Source organism: Lepus europaeus, chromosome 6 (genome assembly GCF_033115175.1).
Source record: "Lepus europaeus isolate LE1 chromosome 6, mLepTim1.pri, whole genome shotgun sequence".
Taxonomy (NCBI): domain Eukaryota; kingdom Metazoa; phylum Chordata; class Mammalia; order Lagomorpha; family Leporidae; genus Lepus; species Lepus europaeus.
The window spans coordinates 76,679,410-76,705,049 of NC_084832.1; the positions used below are offsets into that span (position 1 = coordinate 76,679,410).

At 44.5% G+C, this 25,640-nt stretch overlaps 1 protein-coding gene across 1 annotated transcript in view; it reads right to left on the bottom strand.

Moving 5' to 3' along the window:
• B3GLCT (beta 3-glucosyltransferase) overlaps window positions 1-25,640 on the bottom strand; it is a 123,941-nt gene that overhangs the window by 64,438 nt on the left and 33,863 nt on the right. The window contains exons 5-7 of the mRNA XM_062195183.1: window positions 25,183-25,292; window positions 4,036-4,112; window positions 3,123-3,234 (exon numbers count right to left, since the gene is read on the bottom strand). Coding sequence (XP_062051167.1) covers window positions 3,123-3,234; window positions 4,036-4,112; window positions 25,183-25,292 — 299 coding nt within the window. The remainder of the gene's footprint in view (window positions 1-3,122; window positions 3,235-4,035; window positions 4,113-25,182; window positions 25,293-25,640) is intronic.

Below are 25,640 nucleotides of genomic sequence, written 5' to 3' on the forward strand. Positions count from 1 at the left end.
GCTTCGGATCGGTCCAGCTCTGAACATTGCAGCCATTTAGGGAGTGAACCAGTGGATAGAAGACCTCTCTCTCTATTTCTCTCTCTCTCTCTCTCTCTCTCTCTCTCTGTAACTCTGCCTCTCAAATAAATAAATCATTATTAAAAAGAAATACAATGAAGGAAAGAATATCATAATCAGACAAAATACTTGACACCCTAACATGTTATGTAATTATTATTTTAAGACAGTATTTGTGTCAATATCAAAGCCAGGTTTGATCTACACTTTTTTCCTAAGATTTCAAATAGGAGGAGAAAAAAATCATACTGGTTTGAGCTAACTTCAACATTACATAATCTTTGCTAGTTTCAAAAGAAATAAAACATCCTAGGGGTTTTTTTCTCACATGGCAGAGTTTAGAAAAGAGGAGAAAACGTCTCATTTTAGCTCTGTTCTGTATTTGTTTTTCATGAACTTGGTTTGAACTTTTACATTTATCATTCCAATTTTCATTAAAAAGCATGGTGAGTCACCATCTTCTGTACAGAATTAGAACTATGGATAATGGAAAAATCATCTCCAGGTGAAATGAATACCAAGAGGAGTCTAAAACTCCTACATCCTACAAAAGACCTGGGAGTTTTTCTCAAGTCAAAAGGAAACATAAAAGCCTAATGAATGGTTTACATAAAACACAGGAAAACGCACCACACGTGCTGGGCAGCAGCGTCTGAAAAGACTGCAGGAGACAGGTTCACAACTCTTCCCTTCTTTGAAGAAATCACTTGTTTTACCCTAATAACATTTTAATCCAATTACATCTGTACCTTCCCAGAAATCAACAGCATGAAAAGAAATCGCAATGGATCCTTCCAGCATTTAAAGATCCCCCAAACCTGGGGGTTCTGTTACAGTAACATCTACCCAGCATTTGAGAAATCAACCTAATGATCACTGCTGCCCAACTTCTGACACCTACGTCCATCAACTGAGCAGGCCCCCAGCTGCTTGCCTTCATCTCCGTATCCTCATTAAACCGCGTTTGTTTCTGAGAGGGGGCATCAGAACAGGGGTGGAGAGTGTTTCTAGCAGTACCACAAGGAGCCTAACCCTGCTCATCCCAAGTTTAAAGAATCCCATAAAGTCATCAGGTTGTAATCTGGGCTTCTTTAAAAGAACTGAATGAGCCTGGTTTACTCTTTTGTTTTTTTCTTCGGTAGAGGAGCAAGGTTTATTTACAAGCAAAGTGGTGAAAGCACTCACCCGGAAGGCACGTAGGCACGCTCAAGAGAAAGTTTTACTCTACCAGGCCGGGGTCCATGCCTTTTTATGAACTGGAGGTAAAAGGGGTGGTGGTGTCTGGGGCGCTTAATTGAGGATGGAGTCTGGGGAGGGAGCTTGAGTGCTGCCTATTTCCTTGCCTCCCCCCCCCCCCTTTTCCCAAAGAAACCTTCTATTTAAGGGATACAAATTCCTTAAGTACAACTTTAGGAATATAGTGATTCTTCCCACCAGCACTCCCACCTACACTCCTACCCTCCACCTCCTCCCTCTCCCCTTCCCAGTCCCATTATCCACTAAGATCCATTTTCAATTAACTTTATATGCAGAAGACCAACTCCATACTAAGTAAAGACTTCAACAACTTGCAGGCACACACACACACACACACAACTGTTTGAGAACAAGTTTTACAGTTAACTCTCATAATACAACTCATTGAGGACAGAGGTCCTGCATGGGAAGTTAGTACACAGTGACTCCTGTTGTTAATTTAACAATTAACACTCATGTATTTGGCCGGCGCCGTGGCTCAACAGGCTAATCCTCCGCCTAGCGGCGCCGGCACACTGGGTTCTAGTCCCGGTCGGGGCGCCGGATTCTGTCCCGGTAGCCCCTCTTCCAGGCAGCTCTCTGCTATGGCCAGGGAGTGCAGTGGAGGATGGCACAAGTGCTTGGGCCTTGCACCCCACGGGAGACCAGGAGAAGCACCTGGCTCCTGCCTTCGGATCAGTGAGGTGTGCCGGCTGCAGCGCGCTGGCCACGGCGGCCATTGGAGGGTGAACCAACGGCAAAGGAAGACTTTTCTGTCTGTCTCTCTCTCTCTCACTGTCCACTCTGCCTGTCAAAAAAAAAAAAAAAACCACTCATGGATCACATCAGTGACTACCTGAAGCCCTTGACATGAGCTGCCTAGGCTATGGAAGCCTTTTGAATGCACACTGGTTTAGTCTTGAAACCTCTCCAGGGCAGCTCTCCAAACTTAGTGAGCCTCGGAGCACAGCCCAGCAGGAAAGCTGATGTTATAGGGTTCATCAGTCTTTGACAAACATCCCCAGAACATCTCCTAAGTGCTAAACACTCTGCTCAGCGCTAGAGATTTAGAGGTAAACAGGATCTAGTTGCCATATCAAATCAGCACAAAATAAAGACTTGGAAACAGGAAAGCAGCTGAGGTTCACAGAAACCCTCTCAGGCAAGATGCATCCTTTCCGCCTGGCACACCCTGTCTCTCCTGCTAACCCCACTTGTCCTACAGGACCCAAATGAAACGTCATTTCCTGACCTGAGGCACCCCTCTCCCGCCATCGGGTTAATGCCCCTGTTACATGCTTCCAACTGCACCCTATGTTCCCTGGGTGTGGAAGTCTTGCTCTGAACTAGAATCACTTTTTTCACACTCTGTCCTGCCACTCTGCACCACCCAGGCAGTTAGAATCCTTGCTGGCTTTGTTCTAGTCCACGTCATTCACAGCGCCCACAAAGTGCCCACAGCTGCGGCTCAAAAACTATTTGCATCTCGAAGAGGATGTGGCCACCACCTGATAAAGAGAAACAACCAATTTAAGTTTCTAGAACAAACTGTTTCTGACTCTCAGATGCAGGTTTTTAGCTCTCTGAAATTGCTAACACACATAAACACATTTTTCCCCTTAAAACGGATCATTATAAGTTCCATCCCTCTGTAAACTATGCACTTCAAAGGGAATTTCTTAACATAGCTTCCAGATATTCAACTATTCACTCCTTTTAACTTTAAATTAACTGCATTTATTAGATTCAAAAACCTCTTAATCAGAATTAAATCTTCTTTGAAGCCTTGTCCCCCAAAATAAACACAGGCACGAAACTGTATTCACCTTAGATGGGTCATATCTTCTGAGTGTTTCAAGGAGTTTCGGAATCTGTATTCTCGTCTCTTCCTCACAGAAGAAAATCCATGATGAATTTCTGCTATATGTTACAGAAAAGCTGACAAGAAGAAATAGATTATGGTAATCACTTCTACAAAATGTGTTTATAATAAGCTTTAAAACTGATAAGCAGAAGATGGATGGAAGGCATACAGAAGAGCAAAGCATCTAGATTTATTTTTCCTTTTGTTCTTCTTCAACATAGAGTTTTCAGCTTATAGAAAAGCCAACTAGGGGGTCAGTGGTGTAGTAGGTAAAGCCACCACCTGAAACACCTGCAGTCCCTACAGACACTGGTTTGAGTCCCAGCTGCTCCACTTCGATCCAGCTGCCTGCTAATGCACCTGGGAAAGCCGTGGAAGAAGCTCCTGGCTCCCGGCTTCTGGCTCCAGTCTTGCCCAGCCCTAACCAATGCCAACATTTGGGGAGTAAACCAGCAGATGGAAGATCTCTCGATCTCTCTCCCTCCCTCCCTCTCTCTCTCTCTAACTCTGCTTTTCAAATAAATAAAATAAAAAAAAAAAAAGCCAGGTAGATTCTAACGGTTTATAGGGCTGACACAACTCCTAAGGTTAATTCTCTCCATAACATCACCAATTCAGAAGATGAATAATTTTCAAATATCAACTTGAAGCATTTATCTTTTTAAAAAGAAGCATATTAAGTAATAAAAACTATTCAAGACTAAGAACCAACCATCAAGAAATTGGATTGATTTGGCAAACACAAAAAGTGACACTCAAATTCACTTTACTTACAGACTCTAAAAGCAAACACACGCTCTTACTAAGGAAAACAGGGAGCACAACAGCGCCCAGGTAGCAGTGTCGGTAATTCAAACATTTTGAGTCAAACGTACTGCGGTAACAGTGGAAGGATAGTCCAGGCACCCTCCTGCTGAGGCAGCTGATGGAGGAAGAGAACGCTGGGGAGTTCCTGCAAAACCAATGACCAACAAGTTAAATCAGAGTGTAGCTGACCACCACAGTTAAAAAAAGACTTGGTATAAAACGCAGCTGTGGCCGGCGCCATGGCTTAACAGGCTAATCCTCTGCCTTGCGGCTCCGGCACACCGGGTTCTAGTCCTGGTTGGGGCGCCAGATTCTATCCCGGTTGCCCCTCTTCCAGGCCAGCTCTCTGCTATGGCCCGGGAAGGCAGCGGAGGATGGCCCAAGTCCTTGGGCCCTGCACCCCATGGGAGACCTGGAGAAGCGCCTGGCTCCTGGCTTCAGATCAGCGCGATGCGCCAGCCGCAGCGGCCATTGGAGGGTGAACCAACGGCAAAAAGGAAGACCTTTCTCTCTGTCTCTCTCTCTCTCTCACTATCCACTCTGCCTGTAAAAAAAAAAAAAAAAAAAAAAAAAAAAAAAAAAAAAACCCACGCAGCTATTTCTGGAGACCTCCCTTGTCTCCCTTGTTACTCTTCATACCACTTTCCTTCTTCTAGTTCTATTTTAGAGTTGCTACAACCGAAGGTTTTGGCTGAGGCCATACAACCTCATCACCTCCCAGGTAGCCAACAGTGCTCAGGGCCCACAATGAGGCAGTGCAGAGATGATCAGAGCTCACCTGCAATTTGCATATTTGTAAAGGTGACAGGCAGAACACAGACACAAAACCAGCTTTGTACTTTATATGCAACATATGTGACACAGGTTAAAGAAATCTTTTTGGCTAATTAGGAGGATACAATGTGCAATTACTTCAAAAAATTTATGGAAAATGGCATTAAGAAATAAGATTATTTTGGTACAAAAAAATTTGAAATCCATACACATGAAGGATCTTCAGAAAAACAGTGAAAAGTACGGCCGGCGCCGTGGCTCAACAGGCTAATCCTCCGCCTAGTGGCGCCAGCACACCGGGTTCTAGTCCCGGTCAGGGTGCTGGATTCTGTCCCGGTTGCCCCTCTTCCAGGCCAGCTCTCTGCTATGGCCAGGGAGTGCAGTGGAGGATGGCTCAGGTGCTTGGGCCCTGCACCCCATGGGAGACCAGGAGAAGCACCTGGCTCCTGGCTTCAGATCAGCGCAGTGCGCTGGCTGTAGCGCGCCGACTGCGGCGGCCATTGGAGGGTGAACCAACGGCAAAGGAAGACCTTTCTCTCTCTCTCTCTCTCTCTCTCTCTCTCCCTCTCTGTCCACTCTGCCTGTCAAAAAAATAAATAAAAATTTAAAAAAAGAAGTTCTTCTGATTCAAAATATTAAAAAAAAAAGTGCATACTATGAAAAACTATGCATGGATTTCAAAAATTTTTTGTCACAAAATAAACTTGTCTTTTATGAAATAAGTACCCTCATATCTAATCTACCTCATGTGAAAAAAAATTTTAAATGCTTTAAAAAATCATGGAAATGAAAAAAATGGATGAAATATTAGAAATACAATCCTTTATTACTCAGGCAGCAAAAGGAAGAGCACAATGTTAGATTTGACAATTTATAAATATAGAAGAAACTGCGATTCAGAAATAAGGCACAATTGTGGTTACATAAATGTGATCTACATGTAGAGAGGAAGAGGAATATTTTTAAGGCTATGAATGTTAGCTTTGAAGTAAAGCATTAACCTCTATATTTCAAATTGTTGGCCGGCGCCGTGGCTTAACAGGCTAATCCTCTGCCTTGTGGCGCCGGCACACCGGGTTCTAGTCCCGGTTGGGGCGCCAGATTCTATCCTGGTTGCCCCTCTTCCAGGCCAGCTCTCTGCTATGGCCGGGAGTGCAGTGGAGGATGGCCCAAGTGCTTGGGCCCTGCACCCCATGGGAGACCAGGAGAAGCACCTGGCTCCTGGCTTCGGATCAGCACGATGTGCTGGCCACAGCGTGCCGGCCGTGGCGGCCATTGGAAGGTGAACCAACGGCAAAAGGAAGACCTTTCTCTCTGTCTCTCTCTCTCACTATCCACTCTGCCTGTGAAAAAAAAAAAAATTGTTACAAAAGCCAAAAGTCAGAAATTTCCTATTTATGATGCTTGGACCTCTTCTCCCAACAAACTTTATAGCCTGTGCTTTATACTAGCTATAAAATTATATTCCTGGTAAGTTACAGTCAAGAATTTAAAAATAAATGCCCAAATGCTGGAAATATGGCTCTGGTGTTTTCCACACTAGTAAAGTTCATATGTGTGAATATTTATTATTTAAGAAGAATGGTTTTTAATAAAAGTCTTTGAAATCGAATATCCAACAAAATTCTCTTCTTTTCATTATGCAGCATATCTTCAACTTCATATACAAATATGAAAGCAAAAACAGTAATCAAAGATTAAATGGGACAAACAATGAGGCATGATAGAAAGAAAGCGCAAACAAGCTGAATTAGCAGTTATCACATAGAATACAATATAAATAATTCAAGGTCTTCCTACTGTTGCTACTAAATTATGCAGTAATCTTCATTGCCTTTTAAAGATTGTTATAGACACATATTCATGAAGGATTCTATATAGGAAGAAAAGCTCACATGCAAAGAAACTAATAACATTACTATTTGCTAATATGAAGTATATAAGAAATACAGCAAGTACTTTGAAAAGTTTCATATAAAAAATGAGCTGGTGAGTTATAATATAGTGATTAATGAAAACTTTATAACAATGGAAATATCTTTATGTCAAATGTGAAAAAAAAAAAGACATGTTCCTAAACACAAAACAAATTGATAGGTGAAACAGAGATGAGGGAAAATAAAAATGTTTGTGTCATGATGATGGAATGATGAGATATATGCTTTTAAAAATCCTTCAATGTAACTAACACATAGCTGTTTTTTTTTTTTTTTCAATTCAGGGAAAGCAAATGCACCTCAAAATTCCACTTCCAAACAAGTACTGCTCTTTGCGGTCACAGGGCTTATGTAACATTAACAGGTGCTACCCGAGAAGCCTTCCCTGCATACCTCGCAGGTAACCCCAGCAGAAAGCCTGCACCTTCCTGGAGGCATCACAAATCAAGCATATGAATGACTGACGCCACCACAATGAAAATGCAGCAGGAAAAATTTCATCAGTGGAAAGGAGTCATAGCCTAAACTGAAATAAACTCTTTGGATCATCAGTGGATTAAAAATCATTCCTCTCTCTATTACTTTTTGTTTGCTAAATCCTATATTGGCTTTCATTTTTGCTCCGGTTGAAGTGAAATGGACACTATAAGAAACAATGACCTGATCAGCTCTTGTCCTGGCTCTAGATGTACAATGTAATACTTTATCCTTTTTAGTATTTGTTGTTGTTGTTGTTGTTGTTGTTCTAGTACTAGTGGTTGAACTCTGTAATTAACACACAATTATTCTTAGGTGTTTAAATTTTAACAGAAAAGTGATCCTTGTTAAATATAAGAATGGAAAAAGAGAGGGAGGAGATGTACAATTTGGGACATGCTCAATCGGACTTGCCCCAAATGGTGGAGATAGAAATGTGCCAGGGCATTCCAATACAATCCCATCAAGGTGGAATGTACCAATGCCATCTCACTAGTCCAAGCAATCAATTTCAGTTCACATTCGATGGCTCTGATAGGTCTAAGAGTCAAAGGGATCACACAAACAAGACAAGTGTCTGCTAATACTAACTGATAGAATCAAAAAGGGAGAGAAGGATCCAACATGGGAAGCGGGATACACAGCAGACTCATAGAATGGCAGACGTCCTAAACAACACTCTGGCCTCAGAATCAGCCCTTAAGGCATTCAGATCTGGCTCAAGAGCCCATGAGAGTATCGTAGGCATGGAAAGCCAAGACACCATGGAAAAGAAAAAACAGAAGAAGACCTAAATGAAAGATCTCTGTGAGTGAGATCCCAGTGGAAAGAACGGGGCCATCAAAGAAGGAGGTACCTTTCTCTGAAGGGAGGAGAGAACTTCCACTTTGACTATGACCCTATCGGAATAAGATCAAAGTCAGCGAACTCTAAAGGCTTCCATAGCCCTGGCAACTCATGACTAGAGCCTAGGGAGATTACTGACGCCATGAACAGGAGTGTCAAATTGTTAAGTCAGCAACAGGAGTCACTGTGTACTTACATCCCATGTGGGATCGGTCCTTAATGTGTTGTCTAATGTGCAGTGATGCTATAACTAGTACTGAAACAGTATTTTTACACTTTGTGTTTCTGTGTGGGTACAAACTGATGAGATCTTTACTAATTATATACTGAATCGATCTTCTGTATATAAAGATAATTGGAAATGAAAAAAAAAAACCTGGTGTTAAATTGGAAATGGCATAGAAAATTAATTAATTTTTTTAAAAAAATATTATGTAGGATCTCTGTCTTTAATGTGCTATACATTGTGATTTAATGCTATAACTAGTACTCAAACAGTATTTTTTTCACTTTGTGTTGCTATATGGGGGCAAACTGTTGAAATCTTTACCTAATATATACTAAACTAATCTTCTGTATATAAAGAGAATTGAAAATGAATCTTGATGTGAATGGAAGGGGAGAGGGAGCGGGAAAGGGGAGGGATGCGGGTGGGAGGGAAGTTATGGGAGTGGGGAAGCCATTGTAACCCATAAGCTGTACTTTGGAAATTTATATTCATTAAATAAAAGTTTAAAAAAAAAAAAAAGAACTGAAATCAAGTTTTCTGTCCCTCTCTCTCTTGCCAAAAGAAACATTTCAAAAATAAGCATGCCGTGATAACAGCAGTCTCCAAAGGTATATGAGTACTCAAAAATGTAAAGGGGTTTCTACCTTGACACTCACAAACCTGGTCTTGGTTAGTTCTTGGTTAAGCCAAAATCATCTCGATGACGAGTTTTAATTCCCTAGAAGGCCCAGGAGCTTTTATTCTTGATAAACACATACACATATAAATGACAAAACTCAAAAAGGTTTGTGGAAAATGGAATTAAAAGTTTGTTTTGGGGGTCTGGCACTGTGGCACAGTGGTTAAAGTCATGGTCTGCAGTACCAGCATCCCATATGAGCACCAGTTCGAGTCCCAGGTGCTCCACCTCTGACCCAGTGCTCTTCTATGGCTTGGAAAAGCAGTAGAGGATGGCCCAAATTCTTGGGCCCCCGCACCCATGTGGGAGACCCAGAAGAAGCTTCTGGCTCCTGGCTTTGGATCGGCTCAGCTCTAGCCATTGCAGCCATCTAGGGAGTGAACCAGCATATGGAAGACACCTCTCTCTCTCTCTGTCTCTCTATAACTCTGCCTTTCAAATAAATAAATAAATATTTTTAACAATAAAAAAATGTTTTGGTGCAAAAAATTTTGAAATCCATGCATAGTTTTATCATAATAAACCATTTCCACAAACTTTTTGAAGACCCCTTGTATAAACACAAACACACATACACTCAGTTGTCTTGATGTCTCTAAGATAAATCATCAAAAAGGTCACAGTATAATTTTCTATTATATGATCGGATCTCAGCTCATACTATTTGGAATCATAACCATTTATGTTCTATTTCCACCACAAAATTTAAAACAAAAGTTGTTTTATTACCAGCTTATAGCATTTTAAGATGTAAAGCCAGTTTTAAATATATAATTAGATAGATGATTTTTCAAAGATTTATTTAACTAGTTAGTTATAAGACAGAGTGATAGAGACAGAGAGATTTTCCATCCACTGGTTCACTCCCCAAATGGCCACAACACCCAGTGTTGGGCCAGGCTGAAATCAAGAGCCAAGAACTCCAACGTGGCCTCCTACGTGAGTGGCAGGGGCCCAAGCACTTGGGTCATCAATGGCTGTCTTCCCAGGCACATTAGCAAGGAGATAGATAAGAAACAGAACAGTCAAGACTTGAATCAGAGCTCCCTTATGGGAAACTGGCATTACAAAAATCACTGCACCACACCACCGACTCCAAGAAATGGATAACTTGGAAAGAGGTGTCAAATGAAAAAAATCAAAGGGAAAGAAAATGTTTTATCAACATTTCCAGGAGCTACTTGCATAAAAGACAGAGTAAAGGCATGCCTGCATGCAGCAACTGTCTACTGTCAATCTGACTGACGCCTAACTACCAAACCACACTATTTCACACCAAAAAGGGAACCCAAAATTCTACCCATAAGGAGATAACACTATAACAGGGGCGAGCATGACAAAGCTAAAATTACAAATGACCAGAAAAGGAATAAGTGACAGAAAAGGGGAAGAAAATGAAAAGGTTGATCACAGTAATTTAAACTTCTATGTTTAGTCTATCTCTTTGAACTAAAGTCTATCTTTATTTCTCTCATCATCATAATCCCCATGAGAGTTTGAGAACGCCTATAGGACTTGCAGGTTGTTCTTCCTTTGAACATCTTTGGTATCAGGACAAATTCATATTTAAAGTGGCTAATAATTAATTATTGAGAGCAAATCAATTTAAAATCAAAGTTCTTGGAGCTGGCGCCGTGGCTCACTTGGTTAATCCTCCGCCTGCAGTACCAGCATCCCATATGGGCACCGGTTCTAGTCCCAGTTGCTCCTCTTCCAGTCCAGCTCTCTGCTGTGGCCCGGGAGTACAGTAGAGGATGGCCCGAGTGCTTGGGCCCTGTACCCACATGGGAGACCAGGAGGAAGCACCTGGCTCCTGGCTTCTGATCGGCGCAGCACCAGCTATAACAGCCATTTGGGGGGTGAACCAACGGAAGGAAGACCTTCTCTCTGTCTCTCTCTCTCTCTGTCTATAACTCTACCTGTCAAATAAAAAAAAAGTTCTCTCTATATATAGAATATATATATTCATATATATTCAACACTTTCATTTGGGAAAAGAGTTTGACTCCAATGTCATAGCTTAGCATTCTCAAAATACTCTGAAAATGGAAAAAGCCCATTATTCTTCAAATGGAGGGAAAATTATTAAAAATTTATATCCAGAAATATTAACATTAGAATGAAAAAGCTACATTTGAATATGGATAAAACTGATGAATATTTAAATATCATAACTCACTTTAATTATTTGGCAGATTCCCTTTAAAAGATTTATTTATTTATCTGAAAGGCAGAGTTACAGAGAGGCAGAGGCAGAGAGAGAAAGAGGTCTTCCACCCCCTGGTTCACTCCCCAAATGGCTGGAGCTGGGCCAATCTGAAGCCAGGAGCCAAGAACTTCCTCTGGTCTCCCACCCGGGTGCAGGGCCCAAACACTTGGGCTATCTTCCACTACTCTCCCAGGCCCTAGCAGAGAGCTGGATCAGAAGCAGAACTGCCAAGCCATGAACTGGCGCCCAAATGGGATGCCAGCACTGCAGGCGGTGGCTTTACTCTCTACTCCACAGTGCCAGCCTCTAGGGAGAGAGAGGTCTTCCATCTGTTGGTTAGCTCCCCAAATGGCTACAACAGCGGGAATCGGTCCAGGTTGAAGCCAGGAGCCAGGAACCCCTTCCGGGTTTCCAATGTGGGTGGCAGGAGCCCAAGCACGTGAAGTGAATTCCATTGTTTTCCCAAGTGCATTAGCAGAGAGCTGGATCAGAAATAGAGCAGCCAGAACTTGAACGGGCGCTCATGTCTGATGCTGGTATCACAAGCAACAGCCCAACCCCCTATGCCATGAAGCTCATCCCTGGCAGATTTGATTTTGAACATTTTTATCTTTCAGTATCTGTCCAGAAATTATTCAGCAATTAACTCCAGGCTGCTATTGACTCCTTTGTCAACAGATTACTTCCTATCATTTGTAATCTGTCCTTGTGTTAATTTTACCTATAAGCCTAGAAGAACATGGGTTTCTGGTCCAATTGTCTCATTATTCAATCAAGTACTAAATTAGAAAGCAAAAGCCAGAGGTAGTGCTGTGGTGTAGCAGGTAAAACCACCACCTGCAGAGCCAGCAGCCCATATGGGCACCAGTTCAAGTCCCGGCTGCTCCACTTCCAATCTAGCTCTCTGCTATGTCCTGGGAAAGCAGTGGTAGATGGCCCAAGCCTTGGGGAAGAGGTTCCAGGCTACAGGCTACAGGCTACTGGCTGCAGACGACCCAGCTCCAGCCATTGTGGCCATTTGGCGAGTGAACCAACAGATAGAAGATCTCTGTCCCTTCCTCTCTCTGTCTCTGTAACTCTGCCTTTCAAATAAATAAATAAATCTTTTTTTAAAAAAAAAAAAAAGAAGAGGAAGAAAGAAAGCAAAAGTCAACTTTTTTTTTAGTTTTAGGAAAAGGTTCTAAAAGACTGAATTCTGTTTTAAGATGGATTCGAGGTCAACTGGTTTTCTAATTCCAGTTATTACATAGTTCTTAGTCGCTGAATGGAGCTTTTAGACCAGCAAATAAAATTAACATCTGTTTATCACTGTAATTTCTTTCATAAGAGGTAGGTATATATTGTGAGGCTAACAGGGATGCATAATTTGGCATCTGGAACATATATCAGATTTACAGGCCATTAGAAATTTAGCACTCACTTGTGGACCAGCAGATTATGTGGTGGTGTTATAACACACCTTCTAGGAATCTGAGTCTATATGGGGGGGGGGGGGGGGGGACAAGATTTGCTTCCAATACCTGTCTTAGTCATTAACTGTCATCTCCCAGTGAGAAACAACATTACCTTATTAGTTATAATTTTTATTTTTACAAGCTATTTACTTTGAAATGCTCTAAGTGTATTTTTACAGCTCATACAAATCTATGTTAACTGATCATTCATTGACTCACAAAGGGCAGTGAAGTTTGGTACTTAAGGAACCCATTTCTGGAGCCAGAGTACTTGCATGTGAATCCTAGCTCTGAGCCCTGTGACCTTGGGCAAATGTCTTAACCTGTGGGGCTCTGCTACCCCATTCTCTAACGTAAGGATCCCAGTCTTGGGAGCAAGCTAGTTCCCCCACACCAAGTCCTAAGCACACAGGAAGCATATGACGCCTACTAACATCCTGAGTGATTGTCCAGCACTTGTAACTACAACAAGCACGTGCCAGGCACTCTGCTGGGAAATCAGGAAACAGCTGTAGGCCCCTTCCCTGCCCTCTTGGCTCTCACACTCCAGTGAGGGACACAAGCAACAAATGAACAGATCTATGCAGGGTGCCAGGGAGAGAAGCTGCCAAGACACAGCCAGGTAAACCCAGGCACACACAGGCCACTGCAGACTGATGGGGTGGCAATGATCCACTGCCCGGGTGACGTGGGAGGCACAGGCCTGGCTCTGCTAAGTAGTGATGTGAGCTCACGAGTGAAACAACTCACGTGGCTTCTCTAAGCCTCAGTTTCCTCTCTACAAGATGGGTAGATTAACAGTAACTAATTCATCAAGTTAAATGAGCTGATGCCTGCAAACAGCAGCACATAGGGTATCAAAACAGGCATGAAATAAAATAGTGACAATGTGCACTCGATAAAACCCAGCTGTGGTCACCGTTGTCATTTCCAACTCTGTACTCCCAACCGATAAACTCGATTCCCACTCCTCCCTCCAATTTCACCTTTACAAACATGAACTTGGCGTCTCGGCCCATACAGTAGCTCATCTTCCCTTCTCCACTCTCTCACTAATACTCAAGTGGACCCACCATTTACTGCCTCCATCCAAGATAGTCCTCAGTGTGGCCCACGGCAGGAGCCTCGCAAAGCCATGCCCCCACGTGCTCGGTTCAAATGCCACAGCAAAAGCCTCAGCAGGCACTTCCAGGCAGGGCTGGAGGGACCTTCACTTGTGTGCTTACAGAGCTGAGCTTGTCGTGTGCTTACCTCATTCACCCGCTGCAAGGGCCCGTTCCCACTGCTAGAATGAGCCTGCCAGAGAGCAGGCAGCACACCCAGCACTGGGCACGCGCCCCGCACAGTCTGCAAATGCCGGCCCTGCTGGGCATCCCGCCACCAGCACCACCCACATGGGGCACGTGCACATGCGGGCTCCTCCTCACTTGACCCTTACAATCACTACCAAAGAAGGGCGCGGACAGTGACCTGCTTTTCTCGGTCCCCATGTGCAGACTCACACCCTTGCATGGCAACGTACGACAGGCCGTGCTGGACCCCAAGCCAGCGTGGTTGCTCCTCCTGAGCAAAAACCCACAGAGACTGCTGCTCTGGGCAGAGCCTTCGTGGCAGAGCCTGGCTCCCTTCAGGCCCCCACAAGGCAGGTGGCTCCAGCACTGGGAATAAGTTCACGTGCTGGGGAGCCAAAAAGAGGCAAATGCTCATGACAGGGCCTTCCAAACAGGTTGTAGATTTCTTTACTGCTGAGCACCCCGACTCTGTCTTGAAAAAAAAAAAGATTTATTTATTTATTTATTTGAAAGGCAGAGTTAGACAGAAAGAAGGAGATACAGAGATCCTCCACCCGCTGGTCCACTCCTCCCCAGATGAACACAACCAGAGCTGGGCCGTTCCAAAGCCGGGAACCGGGAGCTTCTGCTGGATCTCCCACATAGATGCAGGGGCCCAAGCCCCTGGGCCATCCTCCACTGCCTTTCCCAGGCCATCAGCAGGGAGCTGGATCGGAAGTGGAGCAGCAAGGACTCAAACTGGTACCTATATGAGATGCCAGTGTCCCAGACAGTGTCTTAACACACTGTGCCACTGTGGTAGCCCCTTGGAGCCATCTTTTCTGTGTGTGCCTTCACATGGGATTTCCATGCACCACAGGAAATAGAACATTAAGACTGTGTATCTGGCATGCACCCCTACCACTACCACAACCACAGGGAAAACTCAGATGAAGCTCCTGGCTCTTTGCTTCAATCTGGCCCAGCCCTGGCCGTTGAGCCATCTGGAGAATGAACCAGCAGGTGGAAGATCTGTCTCTGTCTGTCTGTCTGTCTGTCTCTCTCTCTCTCTCTCTCCCTCTCTCTGTGTAACTCTTTCAAAATAAATAAGTAAATCTTAAAAAAAAAAGTCTCCAAGAATGCCATTTGTATATGAGAAAACAGTATTTTCTCCTGAGGCATCTCACCTACATCCTGGCACAAAGTAATATTCAATAGCTATCTATTAAAGGATGGAAAATAAATTCTTATTTAACAGCAATGCAATAACTGTTTAATAAATATGGTAACTTAACACCTGTCCATTTCTACCCTAAAAGTGAACTTCTATTCAGTAATTAAGCATTCAGTTGCTTCCATTTCAAAAGAAAAGTTCAGCTGATAGCATCAAAAAGCTGAAGCAATAAATCTCTCATGACTCTCACAGCTCAGCTTCTAATGAAGTACCTCACACTGTCTTCCTGCCAATAAAAAAAAATTCTAAAAATAGAAGCACAAGGCCATCTTTCTATGCTTCTTCACATACTAGAAAGGCTTTGTTCGCTTTCCCAGCTTATCTTATGGAAATGAGGGTTTTCAAACTAATGAGCCAAAGCCTGACTAACTCTAAGAACATAGTGGTTTCCCAAACTTGCTGCAAGCAAGCACAAAGAATAATTTGTTTGTAAGGCTGAGATTCTGCCAGGCTTTAAATAAAGTATATAGTCTCAACGCAAAAGGAGCAGACAAAATTAGAAGTATCTGTTCTCCAAAGCAGTATGAGGGTGCTTCAAAAAGTTCAAGGACACTGGAATGGAAAGGTAAGCTTAGTGCGAAATAAACTGAAACCCATGTACTTTTTCATATATGCATCTTCCATGACCTTTCTGAAAACTCCTTGTATGTATGGTCTGGCTCCCAATTCCAGCTTCTCACTAAAGTAGATAGGTTCTTGTCACTCATATGGGAGACCTGGATTCAGTTCTTAGCTCCTGGGTTCAGTCTGGCTCCCTTGGGCCATTGCGGGCATTTGGGAAGTGAGCCAACAGATGGAAGATCTCTATCAGTCTCAACCTCTCCCTCCTTCCCCCCTTCCTCCCTCCCTCTCTTTCTCCCTCTTTCTGTCTTTGAAATAAACAGATACATAATTTACCTATGGTTTTGCCAATTTTTCAGCTCCTGCCCTGATTCTAAAGCCTGTCCTCCTTCAAAGTTTATCTTCCTCTTCTTGAAAGGTACGCTGACATACATACCACACACACACACACACACACACTCACACACACACACACAATCCCCCTCTCCCCAGATGTTCTCCACAGTAGCTTACCTCCCTGATCCCCATCCAAAGTGGTTCTCTGGCCAAGAAAGACCCCTGTCTGCGTCACAGTTTACCCATTAGAATCTTCAAATGCTGCAAGATCTTGTTTTACCAGAACCTACTAAAAATAATACATTTAAGCTGTATCTTCGCTCCTTTGGTGTGAAATCCCTTTGAAAACAATAATAGCTTCTGTCATCAGCAGGTGTCCAGAACTTCTGGAGCTACAGTAGATGATCTGAGGTGAGGATGTGCTTGGTAACCAGATTCCAGGTTCCAGAAGGAAAAAAGAGACTCTTGGATAACAGCCTTTCTTTCTGTCACAACAGAAACTGAAGGCACCCCAAGGGACTCATATCCCAAGACAGCTGTTTCTTCTTCTCTTTCACAAAACAAACAAAACAGAAGAATTTTCACACAAGGATCCACTCAAGAAGGAATTTTGTTAGGTTCAAAAACTAAAAGTCCAATCACAATTGACACACAGGTGCCATGCACCTAACAGGCACTTAAAACAAAGTGCTGGATTTATTAGACCATCACACCTCTGCCTATGCCTTTCTGTTAGCTGCCTCCACTTAGCTTTACTGTGTGTACCTCTTTAAATGTCAGTCTTTGTAACCTCACATTACCAATCAATCTGCAATGCAGGGAGGGGGAAAAACAACCAGGGAACAACAAAGAGCACTTCTTCAAAAAGCTGTATTCTATTGTCGACAGCCGGCCTTAGAATGCTACTTTCACCACGGCTGCCCCCTCTCCCCACAATCTAAAACGCTGGCCATGCCACAGCCAGCACCTGCTTTCCTCATCCCCAGACACTGCCTTTACAAATTCCAGCTCCCACCTGGCACCCCCAGAGCAGGCCTTCCTGACAACTACGTTCTAAACCTGCAGCTCCTCATGAACCTTCCATCTCTCCTCTCCGATTTCACACAAGTCTTCTTCTTTATCCTCAGGATTCACATGTGCACTCTGCACTGTATTAATTCATGCCTTCTACACTTCACTGCTTAAACATCTCCCAACGTACGACAATTCTCCAGAGCCCCATGCATCGTCTGGTCCTTTTATGTTATAAAGTGACTCCTGTAATGGCCATCGAGTAAATACCTTAATAAACTTATCCTGTGCTTCTAGTTGCTGTTTAGTGATGCAGCCATTTACACAAAGACACACAGGTTGGGAGTCCCTAATCGGAAACGCCTGGGGCCACAGTGTTTCAGATTTAGGAGTTTTTCAAATTTCAGGTTCTTTGCATAGCACTAGTCGAACATCCTTAATCCAAAAATCTTAAATTCTCCAAAATGCAAAATTTTTAAAGCAGCCTGTCAGCACTCAAAAAGTTTCAAATTTTAGGGCATTTTGGATTTTCAGGTTAGGGATGCACAACCTGCAGTTATTGTCTGTCTCCCAGAAGTAACTCAAAGAACCAGAATATCCTTTCTAAATTCTTTCCTAACCCTTTGCATCAGAGCATTCTAGAATTAAAGGCTGCTGGCCTGCTTATTGGATGAGTACAATCACAAATTTCAAAGTCACTATAAACTGCACAATAAGCTACAAAACTGAAGAGGGCACTGAGAATTTACAGTGCCCCAACTCTTCCAGAAAACAAGGAAAACAGTTGTACCACTCTAACAAGTCCAAGGACAGCATTAAATTTCACACAGAAAGTAAGCTTAGGCTGCTGTTTTTATCCAAACACTGTAACAATGAAAAATGTTTGTGCTTTAATAAGACTGCATTTGAGCACCTTGAGGCAAAACAGACACAGGTAATGACTTGCTGGAGCAAAGAGAACAGTTTAGAAGCAGATGCATAATCACAGAAACCTTTACATTTTTGCACCTTAATTTTTTGGCAGCCTTTGGAGTCAAGTGCAACCAGACAGGAGTAATGAATAAATAAACAGCAGCTCTAGACATCTGGCATTGTGGGAGGAAGAGATATTTTGGGCTATCAGATAAATATTCAAATGATAAAACTTACTGCTGATTCCTCCCCTCACCAAGCAACTTTTACGAACGCTCATGGTACTCAAATCTAGGGAGAAGCCAAAACTGCAACCTAAAGCCTTCCTAGTTCAGGTCCCAGGTGCCACGAGGGCCCCAGACATCCTGCCCAGGAGAGGGACCAAGCACACTGCACACCCTAGCAGCAAGGCCCTCCCTCGAGGCGCCAGCTTGCTCGCACCACTGTGTGGGGGAGCCCTGGCAGCCTCAGCCTCCTTCATCCCCTTTTGCAGCCTCCGTGGCTCATAGTCATCAGTTCTTTCCCAAGAATATGCCAATTTGTTTTTTAAGATTTATTTATTTATTTGAAAGAGTTAGAGAGAGAAGGAGAGACAGGGAGAGCTCTTCCATCTGCTGATACACTACCCAAATGGCCACAACAGCCAGGACTGGGCCAGGCCGAAGCCAGGAGCCAGGAGCTTCTTCCAGGTCTCCCACGTTGGGTGCGTGCAAGGGCCCAAGCCCTTGGGCCATCTTCTGCTGCTCTTCCCAGGCACATTAGCAAGGAACTGGATGGGAAGTAGAATAGCCAGGACTTGAATCAGGATCCATGTGGGATGCCAGCGTTGCAGGCCACTACTTTAACGCACTGAGCCACAGCCCTGGACCCAAGAATATGATTTAAAAGTTTTAATCTGGGAGCCCTCCTGCTTCTTTAAGGTGATTTTGTTCCCTCATGCTTTCTTGCACTTCAGCATTTAATTCTCAGAAATTGATCTTTATTTCTCTTTTTTCCACATAGTTCCAGGTCAAGGTTTCTCACTGTTGCCCCCCAAGGATTGCCTACAGACCCTATTTTAGCTGTAAACAGTCTTTTTATCTCTATGGTGCTATTTATGAAATAAACTTTTCATCATGTATGTGGCAAAAAAAAAAAAAAAAAATCTAGAAAGAGAAAAAATGGTCCAGGATCAAGTAAAGCTGCAAACCCTAAAATCTTTCTGGTCATTCCAACTGCCAAAACACATGTGAATCTAAATGTGAAATCATGTGAACTATAAAAGCATGCCAGGGGCCCGGTGCTATGGCATAGTGGGTAAAGCCACCGCTTACAGTGTCCACCTCCCTTATGGGTGCTGGTTCAAGTCCCAGCTGCTCCACTTCTAATCCAGCTCTCTGCTATGGCCTGGAAAAGCAGTAGAAGATCAAGTCCTTGGGCCCCTGCACCCACATGGAAGACCCAAAGGAAGCTCCTGGCTTTGGATCAGCGCAGCTCCGGCCATTACGGCCGTCTGAGGAGTGAACCATCAGATGGAAGACCTCTCTCTCTTTTTCTGCCTCTGCCTCTCTGTAATTCTACCTTTCAAATAAATAAATATTAAAAAAAAAAAAAGCACGCTACAGATCTACAGTGCATTCACAGTTGAATATCTGAAGACACATTTCAGAGTACCTTAAAATTAAAGGGAGGTCCCCTTGGCACCTTCATCCAGACCCTAGTTACTATCACAGAAATTAAATGCAGGGTTACTCAATGACGCTGCTTCACTAAGTTTCTGAAACATAAAAACCAACACTGCCACCTAGCGGCAGTCGATGTCCCCTACTCAACAGGTTGTCTAAACTGCGAACTGTAAATGAAATAAAGGATAGTAAGAATTAAGTGTAAGTGTGCTGAAACTAAACAGAAGCACAGAATAAAATACTAGAGAAAATGGAGCTATTCCTCAAGCTTTAAAAAACGAGGAAAAGGCACCAATGGAAATGCAGTTTCTAATATTGTGCATGCTTGGCATCCCACGGGGTCTCACAAGGGAGAGAGACAGGAGCAGGGAAGACACCCCGCGTCCCTATGGAGTCTGAGACAGAACAGGTGCACTAGAAGACAAGTTGCACCACGAGGGCGCCCACGGGAATAGCTGAAGGAGCACCCCAGGAAACAGGTGTCCACAGATGACAATATCCAATGTGGTGGACAAAGGGTACCAGCAAGAACACGGAGGTCTGTTGAAATAAAAAAGCTTGCACAAACCTTCTGAGCCACAGTCCAACATAGATGGACCTTGAGAACATTCATAAGTGAAATCAGCCAAGAATCACTATCACTATGTTCTTAAAGCTGTATTTATGAAATGCATGATGTTTTTATACCTTAGATAAAATGTGTCTGGGGAAAAAAATCAGCCACTCAAAAAAGGACAGATTCTCGAATAGTCAGATGTGAATAGTCACCCAGAATAGTCACATCCACAGAGACAGAAATCAAGAGAGGTGCTTGCTAGGAACTGGGAGAGGGGGAACGGGGAGTTGACATTTAAAGGGTACAAAGGTTCAGCTTTGGAAAATGAGAAAGTTCCAGAGTTTGCCAATATGAATGCACTTCACTGTACATTTAAGATGTATGTGTTGTTACGCGTTTTATACAATTCAAACTTTAAAACAGAAATAACAAGTGCAGTAATATCAGAGTATCAGCAAGAACGAAGCATAAGACGGGACACTCTCTGAGGACAGTGCCCAGGAAGGAGTCCCCAGGAGCCCACTGTGGGCAGCTGGAGCCCCTCAGTGGCCTCTCGGGGGACTCGGGGAGGCTATCTTGCTGGTCATGAAGGGCTACTCCTCCAGGCCCCCTGCTCTCTGCATCCTCGGTGCAGTCCCTCGGGCTCCGAGAGGGCTGCCCCTGCTCTGTCCAGCCCCGACACCGCTCTCCCTGCAAGGTCCCTGGAAGCAGCACCTTCAAGCTCTCAGCCAATGGCTGTGATATGTGACAGACTCACATCCACTGTCTTCCAGCTAAACCTCGTAAGGAAGCACTCAGCCTCCGGCCGCTGACCCCTCTAGCTCGGATGGGATACATGGAATCCAGAAGTCAGCTTCACTCTCTGAACCTCAACCCCACACTAAAGTCCCCTCCAGGGCCGTCCCTGCCTTATCCTTCCGCCTGCGTCAAATCACCCACCATTCTGGCACCCACACAGCGCCTCCGCCATGCCGGCCAGACCCATGGCCATCTCCTGGCCCAGTGCTCCCCCAGGGCCTACAGCGAGTGACCGGAGCAGTCTGCCATCCCCCTGTGCAGCGCTGCTCTTGATTGGTCAACAGCCCTACCTTGCTCTCTGCAAGCCGTCCTCAATAGCCATCAGCTCAATTGTAGGAAACACAAGTCGGCCAGGTCGGCTCCCAAGCAGCTCTCCCTGGCAGGGATTCTCGACATTGGACATTTCTAGCTGTAACTGTGATGGGGGCACGCTACCTGTACTGCCAGGGGCCAGTAATGACAAATGTCTCCTATAACAAAGACAGTCCTCAAGGGGCCGGCATTGTGGACAGCAGATTAAACCATTGCCTGCAGCGCCAGCATCCCGTATGGGCGCCGGTTCAATTCCTGGCTGCTCTGCTTCCCATTCAGCTCCCTGCTAATATGCCTGGAAAAGCAACAGAAAACAGCCCAAGTTCTTGGGCCCCTGCACCCAGGTGGGAGACCCAGAGGAAGCTCCAGGCTCCTGGCTTTGGCCTGGCCCAGTCATGGCTGTTGTGGCCATTTGGGGAGTGAATCCGTAGAATGAAGACCCCCCCCCCCCCGCCCTGTCTCTAACTCTGCCTTTCAAATAAATTTTTTAAATAATAATAAGCTAAAGATAGCCCTCAAAATGCCAGTGGGGCTCCCATGAGAAACCCTGAGAAAGGCGGCTTCCCAGAACACAAACAGGTTCATCTGAGACCATGTCTGCCCACCCCCTTCACAGCTGGCCCCCAACACAGCCACCTCCCACCTGATGCCCATCCCAGGATAGTATGCAGTGCCTGCCCACCATGTCCCTGCCTCTCACCTGGCTGCCTGTACTGCCGGCCTCCCCCTTCTGGAAGGCCTTCCCTCCACACCAGGCAGGCTCAGTCCAGCACTTGGCTCCTTCAGAAATCCCTCCTGGTGTGCCAGATCCCCCTTCTCAGCTTCCCCTCCTACCTCACCCCCACCCCGGCCACAGTGGCAATCCCTTCTTTGTGCTAGTATCACTGCACTTCACCTCACTTCAAAACCACCTAGCGAGGGGCTGGTATAGTGGTATAGCGGGTTAAGCCATCATCTGTAATGCTGGCATCCTATACACACAGTAATTCAAGTCCTGGCTGCTCTACTTACAATCCAGCTCCCTGCTAATGGCCTGGGAAAAGCAGTAGAAGATGGCCCAAGTGTCTGGGCTCCTGACACCTGACATAGGAGATCTGGATGAAGCTCCTGGCTTCAGCCTGGCCATTGCAGCCATCTGGGGAGTGAACCAGCAGATAGAAGCGTGCACTTGGCCGGCGCCGTGGCTCAACAGGCTAATCCTCCGCCTTGCAGCGCCGGCACACCGGGTTCTAGTCCTGGTCAGGGTGCCGGATTCTACCCTGGTTGCCCCTCTTCCAGGCCAGCTCTCTGCTATGGCCCGGGAAGGCAGTGGAGGATGGCCCAAGTGCTTGGGCCCTGCACCCGCATGGGAGACCAGGAGAAGTACCTGGCTCCTGGCTTCAGATCAGCAAGATGCACCGGCCACAGCGTCCATTGGGGGGTGAACCAACAGTAAAGGAAGACCTTTCTCTCTGTCTCTCTCTCTCTCACTGTCCACTCTGCCTGTCAAAAAAAACAAAAAAACAAAACAAAAAAAAGAAGCGTGCACTTGCTCACTCTCTCTCTAACTCAAAATAAACAAATAAATCTTAAAAAAAAAAAATCTCCTTTCGATAGACTTGGCTCCTCACAGGGTATTTGAGCACAAAGACTTTGTCTTGTTGATCTTTGCATCCCCAGAACTCTGCCCATGCTAGGTCTGTAAATATTCACTGGTAAATTATCCTACAGACTAGGTAAGTCTTTGCTGTGTAAGCAGAACCCTGCCTTTGAGAGAGACATCTATTTGTCCCCCAGGATCCAATTTACCTTCTTACATTTGTGGTTAGAACCCTTTGAGTCTTGGCTGGACACAAGGCCACCCAACCAGGCCCATGTTCCAGACTAGGTGAGGCCAGCTCATGGGGCTGCAGACAGTGGTACAGAAGGGGGAATATTCAACTTTAAGGTCACATCCTTAAAAGGAAGCTGCTCATCCTCCACACATGGAATGTAAGTCATCGTCAACCATGCAGCTGGGAACAAGACACCTCATCCCTGGAAAAAGACAGGAGACTGGGCACAAAGGCAGCTACCCCGAGTGCACTCAGCAAAAGCACCATTTTGTGGGGAAAAGTAAATCTCTTTGCTTTGGGGTCAGTGTAGTGGCACAGTGGGTTAGGCTGCTGCCTGCAATGCCAGCATTCCATCTGAGCACTGTTCTGCTTCCGGTCCAGCACCCTGCTAATGTGTCTAGAAAAGAAGCAGAAGACGGGCCAAGTACTTGGGCCTCGCCACCCAAGTAGAAGACCCAGATGGAGTTCCAGGCTCATGGCTTGGGCCTGGCTCAGCCCCAGCTGTTGGAGCCATTTGGTGAGTGAACCAGCAAATGGAAGATCTTTCTGTCTCCGTCTCTGTCTCTTCCTCTCTGTAACTCTCACTTCCAAATAAATAAACAAACAAACTATATTAGAAGAAATAAGAAGAAATTTCCATTGTATTTGAAAAGAGAGCAACTCTGGGCAAGAAGAGATCATGCATTTCAGGGATTCACCAGGAAAATAGAGGCTCAACACAAGGACAGAGTCAACTCGGGCAAAGCCACAGAGGCACAGCAAAGTGATTCCAAAACCCTTAGAGGCTTGAAAATGACTGACATGTAAAGTGCAAGGGGCGTGAGTGGTGGAAGATGAAGCTGGAATCCAGAGACCGGGAACTTCGATTAAAAGCTCTGGTGCACCTGTCTTGGCAAGACAACGAGCACCGGGGGTTCCTATTCCTCTGCTGGCTCCACACCCTCTGAGCTCTCTGCCACCTTCCCTCAACTCTGAGAGACCTTGAGAAGCTCCAACCAGCAGAGTTCTCATGCAACTGCCAAGTTCAGTTTCAATGGGAACCTCTAACCATCCTTCCCTGGAGCCTTCAGTCAGTTCTAAGCATCCAGGGGTCTTCACCTGGGTCCTGTCCTTAGCAGAGCCCCAGGGCCTCCTGAAAAAGCAGGCCTATCCAGTTCCTAGTGGTACTCATCTTCCTGGAAACTACTCTTCCAAGAAGAAGGAAAGGGGACAGGTAGGTAGAGAGCCAATGATGAGAACCCATTTCACAATTAAGTCCTATTCTCAGCTGCGTCTCTGCCTTGAATGCCATTAAGATCGCTTATGTTTCCATTGCTGTTTCTGACCTGTCATTTTTCATCACCCTCCAACAGGGAGAAAGCAATCTGTCAAACACATGCATCTCTTGTCAAAGAATTCTTTTGTGAGAGAAGCCGGAGCTGGCATTTCTCTGCACACAAGCACGCCTGGGCCACAGTAACCTGGGGCAAAGGCCTTGGGGGAGTGTGTTTAATAACTCAGCCAAAAAGGAAGGCACCTCCGGGGCCGTACGAGAAGGCAGATCTTCCTTCATTCATGCCCAGCCTCCAGCACTGCTCAGAACAGGTGTAGGTTCAGTGGACACCCATTTTAAACATTATTAAAATGCACCTGAATGCAAGACTTTTCTCTCCATCATCCTTTTGGGATATTACATTATAAATCAAATCAAAAGTTCAATTAATGACATCCAATTAAAAAACAGATTAAGAGACTCATGGAGGAAGCACTGCACTAAGATTAATGAATATGTTCTTTCAACATGAAGATTGCCTTAGAACTTGTTACCAAAATTTTGAATGCTAATTATGTTATTTTAAGTCCTGCCTTTTAAAAGTTATTTCTCTCACTTCTTTTCATCAGACATGATGACAAAGCCACATTAGTCTTACACAATATAAATAATTGTCTTTAAAATTAAATATAAATAGAGAGAACAATTTAGAATACGATGCTTGGAGCATCAGAATTAAGCAAGGCACTTTCAACAGTAAATAATAGTAAATAAGCAAATGGAGAGTTATTATCACCTAAATACAACTGATTCTCTAGAGATCAAATGCCTTAAACATAAACGTATCAACACATACTTAATTAATGACATCTGAGCCATGTCCACGTACCTGTGTAAGGTCTGCGGCCTGCTTTAAGATGCTGTTTCTTAATTGTTCTGCTCTCCTTGCGTGAAAAGAATTACTTTGACTCTGGATGACAAATACAATGCCTTTCAAGTCTAGAACCAAAATAAATAAATAAGTAAGTGTTCAGGAGTTTCTTTAACAATGACTGAAAGAAATTTCAAAATAAATGAGGGAAAAAATAACCAGTTCCAAGGCAAGGCTTCTTAAGTAAGCAGTAAGCTCTTACAGGGAAAAAAAATCAATTTATATATATATAATTCTAGTGATAAAGTCTTCACTCTTTTTAACCGATTTCCAAAACTCCCTTCCTAGAAGTCAGCACGTAAACGAGCTCATTGTGTGAGGCTGCGTCTGTGGCAGCAAAGTGTGAGCCTGCCCCTGCATCTGTTCGGAAGCAAGACTGTGAATGTGTGAAGGCATGGAAGCGTCCTAGAATACTG